Raw genomic sequence first — 14,974 nt, 5'->3', positions numbered from 1 at the left:
CCCCCCCCACCATGCATTTGACGATCAAGTCTGACGAATCACCGCTCTCTCTCTGTCTTTTTTTCTTTCGTGAAAGGTTGATCAAAGAGATGCAAGCACAAGATGAAGCTCTCGGTCTCGATACTGCCGAACCTCCACCGCCCATCTCGGAGCAACTCGCAGCTACCACAAACCCTTCTCCCAGTCTGTCGGCACAACGAGACATTGATGATCTCGCCGATCTGTCACTCAACGACGACGATGGAGAGAACGAGGAGAATGACATTGCGAATCAAGCAAAGAAGAAGAAGAAGAACAAGAAGAACAAAAAAGTCTTCAGTTCATTCGATCCAAATCCGTTCGAGGACAACGACGAAGGAGCACAGGGTAGCACCAACGAGAACGATGCGATCGGGTTCGGGAACGAGAAATTGATGAAGAAGCGAGGGAAACGGGGCAAGAAGGTCATGCCTTCGACTGGACTCGTCGACAGTGACGAAGAAGAAGCTCTACAAGTCGATTCGACAAATGTCGACGACGACGACGAGTTTGACATGGGAGGACGGGGGAGCAAGAAGGGCAAGAAGGGCAAACGGAGAGCAAAGAGCGGAACGGCGACTCCTGCTACCGTCGATAGTACGGATGATCCCGCCTCGACGACGGAACGATTTGCTGTGACGGCGACAGAGGAAGAAGAAGCGCGCGAGGAAGACGAAATGAGCAAGAAGGACAAACGAAGGATGCGAGAACTGCAAAAGAAACAGGCTGCCACGATGAGTGAATTCGTGAGTACCTCCCATACATACCGCCTCCCCGATCTTGGGATCTTCCGGTTGACCGGATGCTGCTCGATACAGACTTGCAACGTGTGTCGAGAAGGATTTGCATCCAAGACGAAACTGTTCAACCACATCAACGAGACGGGACATGCCCTTGCAGAAGGAGCGAACGCGGGAGGTACGGGCGGTAGCAAGAAGAAGAAAGGGAAACGATGAGCGCTTTCAGCGTACAGTTCAATCTCTTGCTCGCCAACTTGAAAGGCATCAGCGCCGTTCAAAGGGGGAATCTAGAGGTACGGGTTCTGTCGCGATCTATGATAGCGTCCGTTGGACACGCAGCCGGTGCAATCGGGTTGAATCGAATTGCGATCAAAACTCATCGGCAATTCGTGGCGGGTTTTCCTTTCTTTTTCTCTCTCTGGGGGCCTGTAGGCTGTCGCTCTCGTTGTCAGCAAAGAGGCTAGTAAACCCGGACACGACAGAGTATCAAAACACAGGTTCTTGGCCAGCAACTTTGGGAAGGTTGAAAATTTTCGTGATCGAAGGTTTATCACAGATGCGCGATGCGAGTTTCCAGGGGGTGACTCGGAGTGATTGCCTCGAGTCCTTCCTCAACGCATGTCTAATACAACTTGAGAGAGCTGCGGCTCATGTACGGTTGACGAGAACAAGTAAAAATGCGAGACAAGTCTCAAAAAAGTAACGAAACTGGGCCCAGCTCGGGTGCCAGTGCCAGACTGGAAGCCGGATGAGAGGGTATGGGAAAGCTGATTCCAGTCGCCAACAGACTCGGAGCAGAAATTCGCTCTCGACCGGTGTGGGTTGCGAATCCAATTGAATTCGCATTGAATATTCCAATCACGGAAATCGCTCGTCCTGCTACGGTTGTCACCTCTCGCACCAGGCCCAGCCTCGCATACTCACCTCGACTCGCATCAACCCAGAAGCATAAACTTTCGGTAGTTCGGTCAGCGCCTGAACAAAAGTATACGAGGTGAGTGGTGACAAGCCCATTTCCCGCGAGTCTTGGTCCGGGGTTCAGCCTTTCGCTCGCCTCCTGCCCGCGCGCAGCCTGTCCACCCACCTGCGGTCTATATATCGAGTACGCTGCTGACGATCACGACTCGTGCGCGTCAGACTTGCGCATCTGAATTTGACAGCTCGGGATTGACTCCGACTCGCACGCGCACTCGCTTCTCTCCCACACTCTGCAACACTCGACCTCTCGCCGTTCACCATGTCGTGCTAATCCCCCAAGATCCGGTACAACTACCCAGTGACTGTCCTTCACGCCCGTCACGACTTAGCGACCCGTAATCGCTGCCCACATCGCCTATTGTCTCTCGTCGCCACCACTTATTCAGCCGCGCCTCTCTCTCGTGCACCATGCGCGAGTCCAACTTTGCGTTCCCGACCCACAACCGTGCATGCGTGTGCATCTCTTCGAGTCTGTACGACCGCCGAGGTGAGTGCGAGCTGCGCAATCTCGCCCCTTGTTTGGTGTGGGAACCGCCCGGGCGCGATCACGATCCTCGTAACCGCTCTCGCTCGTCCTTCCGCTCGACACTCTGCCCAGCAGCTCGTCGTCGAGGCTTGCCATCAATGCCCCTCGGTCCTCGTTGACTGCGAGAGAGGCGCGCGAGGGGGAACGAGTGAGGGGGACCACACTCCGGCCGAGTCACCCTTCGAGTCGTCGCAAGCTCTTCCTCTCACCGTGCTCGACTACTGACGCTCCTGTTCTCGTCCTCTCTCACACAGCTCTCGATGCTCCCGCTGCGTCCCTCCCACTCGTCAACTCGCTCACTCACCTGTCTTACCTGACTGCGACTTCGGCTCGGATTCGCGAATCCCTCTCCTCCGACGGCGGCCTCGAACGCCTCGTACGCATTTTGCAAAACTGCGCAAACCCGACCGCGCAACCCGTCTCGCTCGCAGACGTCAAGGGCAAAGGGCGCCAACTGCCGACCCAGCGCAAAGCACGCCAGAGTCCGTTCAAAGCCTTCGCCGAGTACGACCTCTCGCCCTCGCTCGAGGACATTCGTCGTCTGCATCATGCGCTCGTCGGATCAGATGCTCCCGCCCTCTCGTCGATGCTCCCCGCACTCGCTGGCACCGCCGCGCTTCCACCGAGCCTGCTCTTGCCGCCTTCGCTCAAGTCGCGACATCTCCTGTACACCTACACCCTCGCATTCCAGTGCATCGTCAACATTGGTGTCCGAGGCAGTGAGGCGATCCGGACCCGGGTCGTACAAGCGGGCGCGCTCGAAGTCGTCGTGCACGTCCTCGAACGCTACCTCGAAGAGGTCGAGCGGAAACGAGTGAGAAACCAGGTCGAGTGGCACAAGCTGCAGGCGCGCAAGGTCCGACTGCAAGAGGCGCAAGCTATGGTCGAGGGTGGTCGGGAACCGATCGATCGAGACGAGCAGGACCAGACCGTCGTCGTTGTTGATACGTCGGGGGCTCGGATCCCTCATCAGGATTTTGTCACCGCTGCACCCACCCCGGTTCGACCGCGCCTCACGCGCATCAACATTGTCGCCGCCTCGTCTTCGGCCGGCGCCGAAGCGCTCGTCCCGCCTTCGCGGGTCCAGACGCCCGACACGATCCTCTCGACCGACGATGCCTCTCTCACCGGTGACGACAATGGCTCTTCATCGGGACAAGAGACCGAGGAAATCACCATGTCGACCATGTCATCGACCGCTACCGCCGAAGAACTCGTGCGAAAAGCTCCAGGCCCTTCCTCGTCGAGCGGTTCGGGCCAAGAGGACGAAGGCTCTGCAGTACCCGTCACGGATGACAATGGAGACGTAATTATGAGTGGACCGTCGTCCCCCGTTGAGGAACGATCTGAAGCAGAGGTCGACGTGCCCGTTCCGCGAAGCGTGGAAGAAGCAGCACTCGCGCACATGTCTCCATCGGCGCACCGAACCCCGAGAGCGGCACCATCGCCGATTCGTGCTCAACAAGCACCTCCGGCGCCTGCTTCGCCCACAGAAGCCCCCACTTCGCCAGAAGCCGCCGAAGGTCAGCTTTATTTCCGAGACGAAGACATTCTCCTCGCACTGCAACTGCTTGCGTATCTGAGCAAGTACCCGCACGTGCGAGAAGTGTTTCACTCGCCCTCTCCTGCATCATGCTCGTCTTCGTCGTCGTGTGAATCGGATTGCGATCAAGATGAACACGAGGCGAGTTTCACCCACTCGCACTCGCACTCGCACTCGACAATCCGACCGAGATCGATCAACATCTTCTCGCTCGTCGAACTCTTCACGCATCGGCCTCCGTCCGATGACCCGTTCACGCCACGGCTCTCGAACGAAGTACAGTATTGGGCATGCACGATCATGCGCAACGCGTGCAGGAAAGACGAGCAACAAGGTGGGATTCGACAGTGTGCCAACATGAACTGTGGCAAGTGGGAGCAATACGCTCGCGAGTTTGCCAAATGCAGGCGGTGTCGTCGAGCCAAGTACTGTTCCGTGAGTTGACCCTTTTTTTTGCTCTCTTCAAAAAAGCGATTCTAGCTATGCGGTTGCCAGATGCTGAGTCGTCTTTTGTTCCGAATGAGCAGAAAGCCTGTCAGTCGGCAAGTTGGGGCAACGGACACAAATTCTGGTGTCACAAGCAATCGTCGGATGAACGTAGCACCGTTCGTGGCGGTAGTCGAAGAACGGGTGAACCCGATTCGGCTGCGGTCGATTCGACTGGAATCGCGACTCCTACCAACGCATCACCTCTTCCACCACAACTTCCAGGAGCAGGAGCGCGAAGGAGACATCGAAGACCTACTGGGGACGAAGACGAGGACGATGAGGACGAGGTGTTGCCACCACCTCCTACCGGTGGACCGACCGCGCGAAACCGTTCGGGCACGATCTCGGTCAATCCGGAAACGAACACCGCTACTCCCCGAGCTCACCATCATCACCATCACCCGCTCGTACAACCGACTCCGTTACCTGGATTTGGGGAAGGACAGAACGAAGGAGGTATGCCCGTCACGGTTGATGAGGATCAAATCGCACGCGACATGATGTCGATGGGTGATCAAGACGGGGTACGCATCCAAGATGCTTGAAACACCCTTCTCCTTTCATGCCCCCCACCACCCGCACCTGCTCATCTCATCCTCTCCCACCTGCACTCCTGGTTCTTTTCTTTCCCTCGTGACTCTCCTTGTTTCGCCAATGTCGTCGTTAATTCCGCAGAACAAAAGCCTTCTCTCTTCTTACCGTTGCATATCTCGGCGCTCTTTTCCTTTGTCTTGTCTTTTGGTCTCTAGGTCTACCTCTGTCGCGGCTCGGTCCTGAACCCTTACAACCATCTACTTAGTCCCTTCCTCTCTCCCTTTTTCTTTTCTTTTCGTTCGCACACGCAAAAGGGTTTCTTCTGCTGCTTTTTTTTTCCGTGACTTTACCCCTGCCGTTTTTCGACCATGTAGCCTCGCAGACTTTCCACCTTTTTCTGTATCAATAATAACTTTTCTTTTCTCCTTCGTCTTTTCTTTTTGGAACTTTTATCGTCTCGAGGCAAATTACGGTTAGTGAAGTGATCACGGAAATTGAATCAACGCGGAGACGGCTACTCCTGAATCGGAGAATTAACAAGACAACACCTGCAATGCAAGGTGGGCAAAGAACCCTCAAGTAAAAAGTACACAAACAGAGCAGACCCTAGAAAAGAAGAGAAGAGAAGAAAGGAAAGGATGCTTTCTACTCGTCGCTAGCTGCGACTTTGCCCTTCTTCTTCTGCAGTTCAGCCTTTTTCATCAAGTACAACTGTTTCTTGGTCAATTTGGCAGGACCACCACTCAATTCAGGTTCTTGCTGCGATGTCGATCCTGATGTTTCGTTCGACTTCTTGATCGTGACCGCCGGTGTAGGTTTCTTGTCGTTCCCAAGCACTTCGTCCTTGGGTCGAACGACAGTTGAAGGAGTTTTCGTCTTTTTGCCACCAACCACCTTCTTGTTCCCCTTGTTCTTCGTTTCGACCACCTTGGGCAAAGTCTCGTCTTCTTGATCAACGATTTCGAGTTCACCTCCTTCCTCGAGTTCGATCGATTCTTGAGCTTCCTTGTTCCATTTCTCTTGAGCACGTTGAACGGCTGCGAGAGATTCTTGAGAGATCGGGTTCTCGTCCTTGTCGTTGTTTCCTTCGTGTTTGACGAAACACGCGACAAAGAATCCGTTTGTACCGTCTTCGGGTAAAGCACGTACGACCGAATTGGCAATGTCTGATCACCATGATGAATCGTATAAGCTTATTTTTTCTGCGACGAGAAAAGAACACAAGGGTTAAGCTTACTTTGGTCTCCACCACAAGCTTCGACTCGACCTCGACGTTCCCAAGTAGGCAACACCTGATCCCTCGATTCCAACCTCCAACCCATCTCTCGAAACTCTTTCTTGCCCAAGATCCTCATGACGACTCCTTCGTCTTCTTGTTCCCAAATCGAGCACGTACTGTACACGACTCGTTTCGCACCCGAGAACCTCAACGCGTGTGCGAGGATCGCGAGTTGGAAGTTCGACAACGCTTTCACTCGTGCGAGGTTCTCTTCGTCTGGAACGGTAGGGACGAGGTGATCGAGACGTGAAGGGATTCCCGAACCGGAACACGAAGGATCGACGAGAACTTTTTTAAGAAAAAAAGCGAAAGGTTAGGACTCTTTCTGTGAAATCAAGCTTGTCGAGGCTGGAAGAAAGTCTTACTGTGGGATACGTTCTTGAATTTTTGATCTTCCGGGTTGAGAGACAAGAAATCGACGTTCATCGGTTGCACATCTGATTTTGAAGATGAATATTTACCCGGGTTAGTCTACTCTGAAGATCAAGAAAACAGAGCGTCGAGATGGCGGAATCGAAAAGAAAGAAACTCACTTCTCGCCTCCGCCTTGTTGCACATGTCTTTCAGGATCTTGAACCGACCTTGATCTCGTTCGCACGCAATCACTTTACCCTCACTTCCCAGCATGGCTGCAGCCATCGTCGTCTTGTTGCCAGGAGCAGCGGTCGCATCGAGGACTTTCAACAAGTTCTTCTTGCCCTTCTTGTCCCGATCCTCTTCACGCTCAGGTTGTTCCATCGCGTCTTCGAGGTCGGCCAAGACTGGAGCGAGCAGAACCCACGCGGGCATGCACGACGCTTTGTCTTGAGCGATGAGACGTCCGTCTTGGTAGGCTGACAAGGTGGTCAGGACGAGCGAAGACGGGAATGCGAGCAGAGGTTCGATGTGAGCGTCGAGAGCGAAAACTCGCGATTGCGATTGCCTGGCAACCGGAATGATTTCGTCAAGTTGTCCGCCCCCTTTTGAGGAAGAGAGCAAGAAAGAACACTTACGAGGCGGCGAGCATCTCGTCAACTTCTTCAAACATGGCCCATCCACCCTTGTCGAGCCATTCGACTGCAGCTTCGACCGTCCACTTGAGCGTGTTGACGCGCAACCACCTCACTTCTCCCGCCGTGTTGATCCCGCCTTCCTCGCCCGCAAACTTTTCGAGATCGTGTTCCTTCTTCTTGCCCTTGCCGATCCCTTCGAGGGAGCTCGCGACCTTGTCGGGCAAAGCGACTTGAAGTCCTTCGTTCGTCGCGACTCGTTTCTTGCGTTTCTCTCGTTCGTTCTCCTTGTCCAACGCAGGTTTGTACTTTTCCAACTTTTTGCGCACCTTGTGTTCCTTGGCGAGACTCAACCCCCGTTTCGCAAACAAGAGGTCGTGCACCATGACGATCGCGAGGTTTTCCGGGGTCGGAGCTTCCTTGACCTTTTTCACCCATTTCGACTTGCCGTCTGTGGCGTGCGAAGCAGTTTTGAGGGCTTTCGAAGCGGACGAAGCTGATCCCGATTTGAGCGCGTTCGAGAGGGCGAGGGTCGACGATGGAGGTACAAACAGGGTCGGTTCTTGGTGCATCAGTTTCGTCGCGTTGAGCAAATGCAACAAATGAGGTCGATCTGAAAAAGGGGAAGTGGCAAGAGTCAGCATCTATACTGCAGAGGAGTGACAGGGTTCAAACAACCCTACATTTGAGGACGTTGACCACGACGCCCAAGAATCGAGCACCTTCTCCAGGTTTCTTGGACTTTTTCGCTTCCGACATGCACAGACCTTTGACTGAACCTTTCTTGGCATCGAGCGAGTCGAGGATGAGCGCGGTGCTGCAATCGATACGAACCAAGTTTGTTGAATCAAACTCGCAGAGGTCAGAGTTTCGCAGGCAGTCACGCGTGTCGAGAAAGAGACATACCGGTGGTAGAAATCCATATTGTGACTGCTAGTCCCCTGCGAGGCTCGGAGAGGAGACGCGAGAGAGAGAGTGAGAGAGAAGGCGCGAGAGACGAATTCGGACTTGGAATTCAAGCTTCGAGACGAGTCCGGGTGTAGTGGCGATCGGCGCAATAGGTGCTAGATTGAGCTGAAGGACTTTTTCCGATCAGTCTCGGGCGATTCGAGTGAAGCCGAGACGGAGCGGGCGAGATACAAGGCGAGCGGGAAATCCTGCAAGTGCTTCGAGCATCGCCTCCTGCTTCGCAACTTGAACCCGTCGAACCCCTCTCGAGCAATGGCTAGTCTTCAAGGACTCAAGATCTTCAGTGGTACGCGTACTCTCACAACCGCTCGACCCGCGGGTGTGCTCACTCACTCGGCCGCGTTTTGCTGGTCGCCTGGAATCTAGGCACGTCTCACCCGCAACTCGCGGCGTTGATCGCTCGCCGCCTGGGCATCCAACTCGGTGCATCGTCGATCGTGACCCTGCCTTCGGGTGAACTCTCGTCAGTCCCCAGTCTGCGAATTGCATCCGCCCCCGCCTTTTCCCGACTCGTCCCTTATCCGCTGACTCTTGCCTGACTCTGCCCCGCGGGTCGAATCCCTCGTTCGCAGCGTTACTTTCCACGAGAGTGTGCGAGAAGCCGATGTCTACATCGTTGCGACTGCCAGTGGAGACGAGACCGGCACCAACGGCGCTCTCATGGAGTCTGTCCACTCCTTCTCTCTCGCTCGGCTTGCGATAGAGTCCGGTCCAGTTGACACTCTCATCCGTGTCCCTCAGATTGTGCATCATGGCGCACACCCTGCGGATAGCTTCCGCCAAGAGGATCACCGCCGTCGTGCCTCATTTCCCTTACGCTCGTCAGGACAAGAAGGACAAGTCTCGCGCGCCCATCACCGCCAAACTCATCGCCAACATGCTCGTCCAGGGTGCTGGAATCGACCACGTCATTGTACGTGGCTTCTTCGAGCTTGACTCTGTCATACTCCCCTCGAACTCTGCTGATGAGGAACTTTCGACAGACTATGGACCTGCACGCTTCCCAGATTCAGGGATTCTTTGACATCCCCGTCGACAAGTGAGCTCTCTTCTGTCCTCTCTGTCGATTTCGCGCATTCGAGCTGACCTTTTGACGTCAACAGCGTGAGTCTCGTTCATTGAGACCATCCTCAGCCTCACGATTCCGCTCACATACTCATTTCTCGAATCTATTACAGCTTTACGCCGAACCCACCATGCTGCAATACCTCCGGGAAACCATGGGTAAAGACATCGCCAATGCCGTCATTGTCAGTCCTGATGCCGGAGGAGCCAAGCGGTCAGTCTTCCCACTTTTTCCTGTGCAATCCCTTTTCCAAAGTTCTCGTCGCTGACCCTCCTCTTTGTATAACTTCAGAGCTTCGTCGATGGCAGCAGCTCTCGACCTCGATTTCGCCCTGTTCCACAAGGAGCGCAAAAAGGCCAACGAGATCGCTCGCATGGTCCTCGTCGGCAACGTCGAGAACAAGGTTGCGATCCTGATCGACGACATGGCCGACACGTGTGGCACGCTCGCACTCGCGGCGAAACACCTGCTCGCAGGAGGGGCCAAATCGGTCCTCGCGCTCGTCACGCACGGAATCCTGAGTGGACCGGCGATGCGAGTGTTGAACGACAGTCAGATCGAAAAGTTGATCGTCACGAACTCGATCCCGCAAGAGAAGCACAAGAAGGGGTGTGACCGGGTTCGAGAGATCGATGTCAGTCACGTGTTGGCAGAAGCGGTCAGGAGGAGTCACTTTGGAGAATCCGTTTCAGTCTTGTTCAACTCGGTACCCGTCGTACGCTTTCTCTCTCACTGTTTTACTCCGATGACTTGTATCTTGCTGACGTGAGTGAGAGATGTGGCTTGGAACCCTCTGTCCCACGAGCAGGCAGTTCAGGATGACTTTTACCCCGTTTCTCCCCAACCTCGTCCTGCCGTGACAGCTCGTTCGCACCCGGCTTCTGTACTCTCTCGTTTCGAAGAGCGACAAGAACCTCAAACTCCCATCAAGGGAGGTCACTGAGCTGTTCAATCCGTTCTGTTACGAAACCCCCCATCTTCCTTCTCACTCTCTCTTTCTCGGCTTGACCTCCATCTGTGTATCGAATTACAAAAATCAAACCCTTCCCGCCCATTCTATTTGCCGATTTCTCCAGGTTTACCAAGAGCTTTCCTAGTCTTGCTTGAACTTTACACTGTTTCGCTCGGCCCCAACACCTCCTTATTCTCTGTCATCGCTCTAGAAAGGTCGCAATCAATCGAGGTTTTCCTGGGAAATTCCCAATATTGCAGAAGTTCGAACTTTGCACAGAGCTTGTTCAGCGCGACAATATTGTTTGCCGCATATTATCGCGCGCGTTCTGCTGCGGGATCGAATAATTGCTTCCCGGACAAAGTACTCGTTCGAACGCTCTTCCCTTACACCTCTCTTCTGGATCGGCAAAGCTACTATCGCTTGAAGCGCTTAACCGAAAGCGCGCACTTGGGATACGATCGTCGCTTCGCCTCTCACTTGGACTTGATCCGGAAGAGATTAATCGCATCTCATCTGAACACTATGATGCGACCGAATCGCAAACACAATTCGATTCTCAACTCTCCCTTCGTACGAGCGTTGATCAATCCAGTTCAAACGATCATCCCAACTGCCACGACTTCTGCATCAACGTCAAGTTCGAACGGACTCGATTCAACCTCTATTGCAAACGCTGATCAGAAACGGACACAAGTTGAACAACACGAGTCCTTACAAACGCAGGCAGCGAACGAGGATGAACTGGACGGTACTTCGATCGAACAACACCTGATCCCGACTCAACCTCCAGTCGAGGTAGTCGAGACCAAGTCTCTGGGAAAGAAACGTTCGAGGTCTCGCAGCGTAGATCCTGACGAACCCGTCTTGGAGTGGGACGAACGAGAAGGGAAAAGGTTTGGAGTCGTGACGAGGTATGATCCGGACCAACTTCCGAAAGAATTGGAAAAATGTGAGCCTCTTGTCTCTCTATACACGGTTTGGGCGTTTCGAACGAGTGTTGGTATCATTGTTGCTGAACACGAATTTGCCTGGACTTCAGATTGGGCTCAGAGATATCGACTGTTTTCATTGTTCGATTCGGGATGCGAGATGGATCGTGAAGGGTGGTACTCGGTCACACCGGAAAACATTGCCGCTCAAATAGCAGAGAGGTGTAAGGATATTTCTCTTTCTCTGTCGGGCAAGTGCAGAAGAAAAAGCTGAACACTTGGAGGACGCCGATGTACAGGTCGAAGTGGGGTGATTGTTGACGCTTTCTGTGGAGTCGGTGGCAATGCGATCCAGTTTGCCTTTACCTGCGAGCGAGGCAAGTCGATAGGATTCCCAATCTCTCTGCAACGAGCTAATCAGACCGTCTTTGACGCAGTGATCGCGTTCGATACGTCGAGAGTGCGACTAGCTTGCGCGAAACGAAACGCGCAAATCTACGGAGTTGCCGACCGGATCACGTTCATACATGCCGATTGGGTCCAGTGGACGAAAGAATACATCGAGCAGAAGAAGAAACGAGAGATCGCCGAGGATGACGAGATCGAGGTGATTTTCCTCAGTCCGCCTTGGGGAGGCATCAGTTACGAATCTGTAGGAACGACGAACACGACGGACGCTACTCCACAGCAGAACAAGCGACGACGAACAGAACCTATGACCGAATTGTCGAACGTATCGCCGTCAACTCCTGTCCTTTCAACCGCGACACCTGCTACGCCCTCGGCATACCCTCTCTGTGCTCTCGCACCTTTGCACGGTGCCGAACTCTTTTCCCTTGCGGCTCAAGTGACGCCTCATATCGCCTACTTCCTCCCAAGGAACGTCGACCTGCTCGAAGTTGCGAACCTGTCACCGCTCAAACCGGGAGAACGTGAAGGAGGAAAGCGGGAACGAGTCGAGATCGAGGAAGAATGGATGAGTGGCAAACTCAAAGCAGTGACTGCATACTTTGGTGATCTCGTCGTGGGAAGTGGAAGATCAGATCAGGATGAGGAGGATGACAGTAACGGAGATTCGAGTTGATCGAACCACCTTTCAGTGCTCGCCCCTTTTTCGGTTACTGGGACAAGTCAGGGGGCGCGTTCGCAGTCTCCTTGTTTGCGCAAGGAAGGCTTCCCGACAACAGAACGAATTTCAGCTTCATCTTGCACATCGGTTTGGTTTTTCTCGTTGCTCGAGATCCCGTGCCAGTCACAATGTCGTGCTTGATCGATCAAGCTCGTTACTCCGTCCAGAGCATGCTCATACCTATGCCAACGTGGGTCGTTCCTCTTTCGTGGAAACATAATATCGGCTCTTGTCGCGATTCTGGCAATTTCCTACAGGATCCATCTACGATATATTTGCAGCACAACCTTGATCTTTGGACCCCGAAGGAAAAAAGGGGTCTTGATCGAAATGAGAACCAAACTTTTTGAACGTTTCTCGCGAATGTTCGGTCACGCATGGGCAAGCAGGCAACGGCGGAGCGGGAACGGGAATGGTCCAGCCGAAATTGCTTCGAGACTTTTTTTTCGCAGGAAAAAATCCGAAACGAAGCCAGCAGTAACTGTCACGGACATCCACGGGGCTTGTCGAAGAAGAAGACCGAGCTGGTGTTTTCCTGCCAACCTTTTTGCTGAATATTAACAACGTGGCGATGTATTTTCATTTATGCGTGCAGAGTCGAGTTTGCTTGGCCACTTTGAAACAGATTGTTGGTTGGATTTGAAGCATATAGGCGTGGTGCAGTTGGGTCTCGTGGAGAGAGCTCGGATGCTTCTAATGACGTAAGTTTGCAGTCAGCCACAGTGTGATTGAGCGCGGGCAAAATCGCCTGGAGTGCTTCCAAGTGTCATTTCCGCGCCAATAACCATGCATTGCCGCGGTAGCCACTTGCTCCACGCTTCAGTCAGAGAGGTCGATCAGCACTTGTCAGAGAGCTCTCGAAGCAAAAGGCAATGACGAAGTTCATGCCACTGAGCGCGAGGTTTGACGACGCTCTTGAACAGCACGTTGAAACTCCGAGAAGAACGGGTGGAGGCAAAGTCCGGAGCTGTGACCTTGATACGCTGGCTCCTCGTCTCGCACGTTATCTAGAGCGCGGAGTGGCAGTTCGCGTGCGGGTAGCGGCGGCGGCGGGACCAATGAACCGGTTCTTCTGAACCCAAGTTGGCGCCTTGCTTGGAGGCCGAACTTGCGTAGCGATCTTCGGTCTCGGAACTAGTACATTAGAACGGGTACGATGCCCAGCTCAACAAGTTGAAAGTGGAGGAGGATGACGGATTCATTGACACGTATCAATGTTGGAGACTGATCCTCGCATGTCGTGCTGGGACCTGAGCTCTGTCGTTGCGATTTCTTTGGGAGCAATATTGTAGATGAGCGTGAAATCAGCGGGTCCACTGTCGAGCTCGTTTGGGAGTTCCCTGTTTCTTTTCCTGCGTCGAGGCGATCCCGTTTGAATCCCTGGCCTTCTCCTTCGCAACAAATGGAAAACCTGGAAAACTCGCGCGCCGATTCTGGAGCTTTTTTCGACCTTCGCTACGGAGCTCAGAAACCCGAACCTGCCTGAGTACAGTACCTCTGAATGGTAACGACGGGTAACGCCGTAGCGACCGAACTGGCACCAACCAGGGACAAGGTAAAAAAAAAAAAAAGCTCGCTCCTGACGGAGCAATCGACTCACGCGGCCACAAAGGCGTAAAGTTTCGCTAAAAGAGGGGACGCCAAAGCATCACGGACATGTGTCCGGTTCGGCACTCAGTATTTTCAACCAAGCTCCCAAGACGGGCCTACCTCGGGCAATGTCAGGCCATATACCACTGCAAAAAGTGCTCAAGAAGAACGCGGAAAAAAACAAGAAAGGGAGACGGATTTCTAGAAACGGAAATGTCAAGCGCAAAGAAAGGCAAACCGAGAAATAGGCTCAGAAAACGTATAACAAGAGCCCTCGTCCCGGTGAGACAGCGCTGGGCGATCGTGTCCTGACACGGCGCAAGGACCGCAACGACGGCGCGTCTCGATGTTCGAATCTGGGCTTCCGAAAGCGAGCGTGAGAGCAACACAAGACTTGCCTCACACGACGCTCGCCGCTTTTTTCGACGCTCTCTGCTTGAGTACATTGCGGAGGAATGGAGAGGCCACTTACCGGCGCCCCGAACTCGCTTCTGTTCGCCCGCGCAGTCGCACGCAAGGGCACTCGGACGACAGGCGCCGAGCTCGGGCTCGCAAGCTTGGCACTTGGGACCGCGATCGCCCATCTGCAGTACGGTACTGGAACCGTATTGGCGAGCACACTTTGACTCGAGTTTGATCGGGTGCTTCATTGCCACCTTTGCTCCGTCAGCAGGCAATGAGGCACCGCAAGTACCTCGACCTTCATGATGCCACTTTGCTCGTTCGTCGCTCGATGACGCTTCCATCTTTCCCATGCAGGGAGCATACAAACAGCTTCCTAGACCCGGCGGGTCGGCGAGACTGGCGATTGGTGCACAACGAAACAGCGTTTCGCGACGACAAGTCCGAAGAGCCCTCGCCATTTGCCAAGTGAGCACAACCGGCACTGCAAGTCTGCAGGGTCTTGCGGATCCGGGAAGTGAGCATAGTTTTTTAAGGTTAATTGGAGACCGGACCTCAATGAATTCTAGACCCCGGCACCGTGTTGGAACGTTTTCCCGAGCGGGGATTGCGCGTGGTGCCTTGTGCCTTGCAGCTTGCGCTGCTGCCGTTCTGCCTTCCGCGTCGTGTCCGACGCAGACTCAGACAGAGCGGATCATCTCCCAGCCCAAAGACGCCAGTGCGACGTGAACGAGGCAATTCATTACTTCTCGTCGGACCTTCGCCTCTGCAATCTCTTCTCCGCCTCCTGTCGACCGCTTGCGACCGCCAGCACTGCCGACCGTCGTGAGTAGCAGAC

General features: G+C 54.0%; 5 protein-coding genes across 5 annotated transcripts; 4 read left to right on the top strand and 1 right to left on the bottom strand.

The window, feature by feature from the left end:
- Positions 1-89: 89 nt before the first annotated feature.
- Positions 90-974, top strand: JCM15063_003006 (uncharacterized protein; the record flags this gene model as incomplete). Its single annotated transcript, XM_076681213.1, has 2 exons — positions 90-764; positions 837-974. The coding sequence occupies 2 exons, from the start codon at positions 90-92 to the stop codon at positions 972-974; spliced, it is 813 nt and encodes a 270-aa protein (XP_076531681.1).
- A 1,170-nt stretch (positions 975-2,144) lies between these two features.
- MUB1 (MYND-type zinc finger protein MUB1) lies at positions 2,145-4,839 on the top strand (the record flags this gene model as incomplete). The annotated part of the gene is made up of 3 exons (XM_076681212.1): positions 2,145-2,223; positions 2,517-4,240; positions 4,333-4,839. The coding sequence occupies 3 exons, from the start codon at positions 2,145-2,147 to the stop codon at positions 4,837-4,839; spliced, it is 2,310 nt and encodes a 769-aa protein (XP_076531680.1).
- A 634-nt stretch (positions 4,840-5,473) lies between these two features.
- On the bottom strand, positions 5,474-8,019 carry RCM1 (rRNA (cytosine-C5-)-methyltransferase RCM1; the record flags this gene model as incomplete). Its single annotated transcript, XM_076681211.1, has 7 exons — positions 5,474-5,994; positions 6,066-6,395; positions 6,473-6,544; positions 6,641-7,029; positions 7,100-7,709; positions 7,780-7,913; positions 8,003-8,019. The coding sequence occupies 7 exons, from the start codon at positions 8,017-8,019 to the stop codon at positions 5,474-5,476; spliced, it is 2,073 nt and encodes a 690-aa protein (XP_076531679.1).
- A 298-nt stretch (positions 8,020-8,317) lies between these two features.
- On the top strand, positions 8,318-10,074 carry JCM15063_003003 (ribose-phosphate diphosphokinase; the record flags this gene model as incomplete). Its single annotated transcript, XM_076681210.1, has 9 exons — positions 8,318-8,351; positions 8,432-8,528; positions 8,638-8,730; positions 8,807-8,978; positions 9,049-9,104; positions 9,169-9,178; positions 9,244-9,344; positions 9,423-9,846; positions 9,940-10,074. 9 exons carry the CDS (start codon positions 8,318-8,320, stop codon positions 10,072-10,074), a joined length of 1,122 nt encoding a protein of 373 aa, XP_076531678.1.
- A 534-nt stretch (positions 10,075-10,608) lies between these two features.
- TGS1 (RNA methyltransferase) lies at positions 10,609-12,099 on the top strand (the record flags this gene model as incomplete). Its single annotated transcript, XM_076681209.1, has 4 exons — positions 10,609-11,035; positions 11,126-11,239; positions 11,315-11,392; positions 11,453-12,099. The coding sequence occupies 4 exons, from the start codon at positions 10,609-10,611 to the stop codon at positions 12,097-12,099; spliced, it is 1,266 nt and encodes a 421-aa protein (XP_076531677.1).
- Between the last annotated feature and the right edge of the window lie 2,875 nt (positions 12,100-14,974).

Source organism: Sporobolomyces koalae, assembly GCF_050403365.1.
Source record: "Sporobolomyces koalae JCM15063 DNA, S_koalae_JCM15063T_v1_ctg59, whole genome shotgun sequence".
In the NCBI taxonomy this organism is placed as follows: domain Eukaryota; kingdom Fungi; phylum Basidiomycota; class Microbotryomycetes; order Sporidiobolales; family Sporidiobolaceae; genus Sporobolomyces; species Sporobolomyces koalae.
The sequence above is the reverse complement of the archived record's forward strand: the minus strand, read 5'-3'. Positions and strand labels throughout refer to the sequence as shown.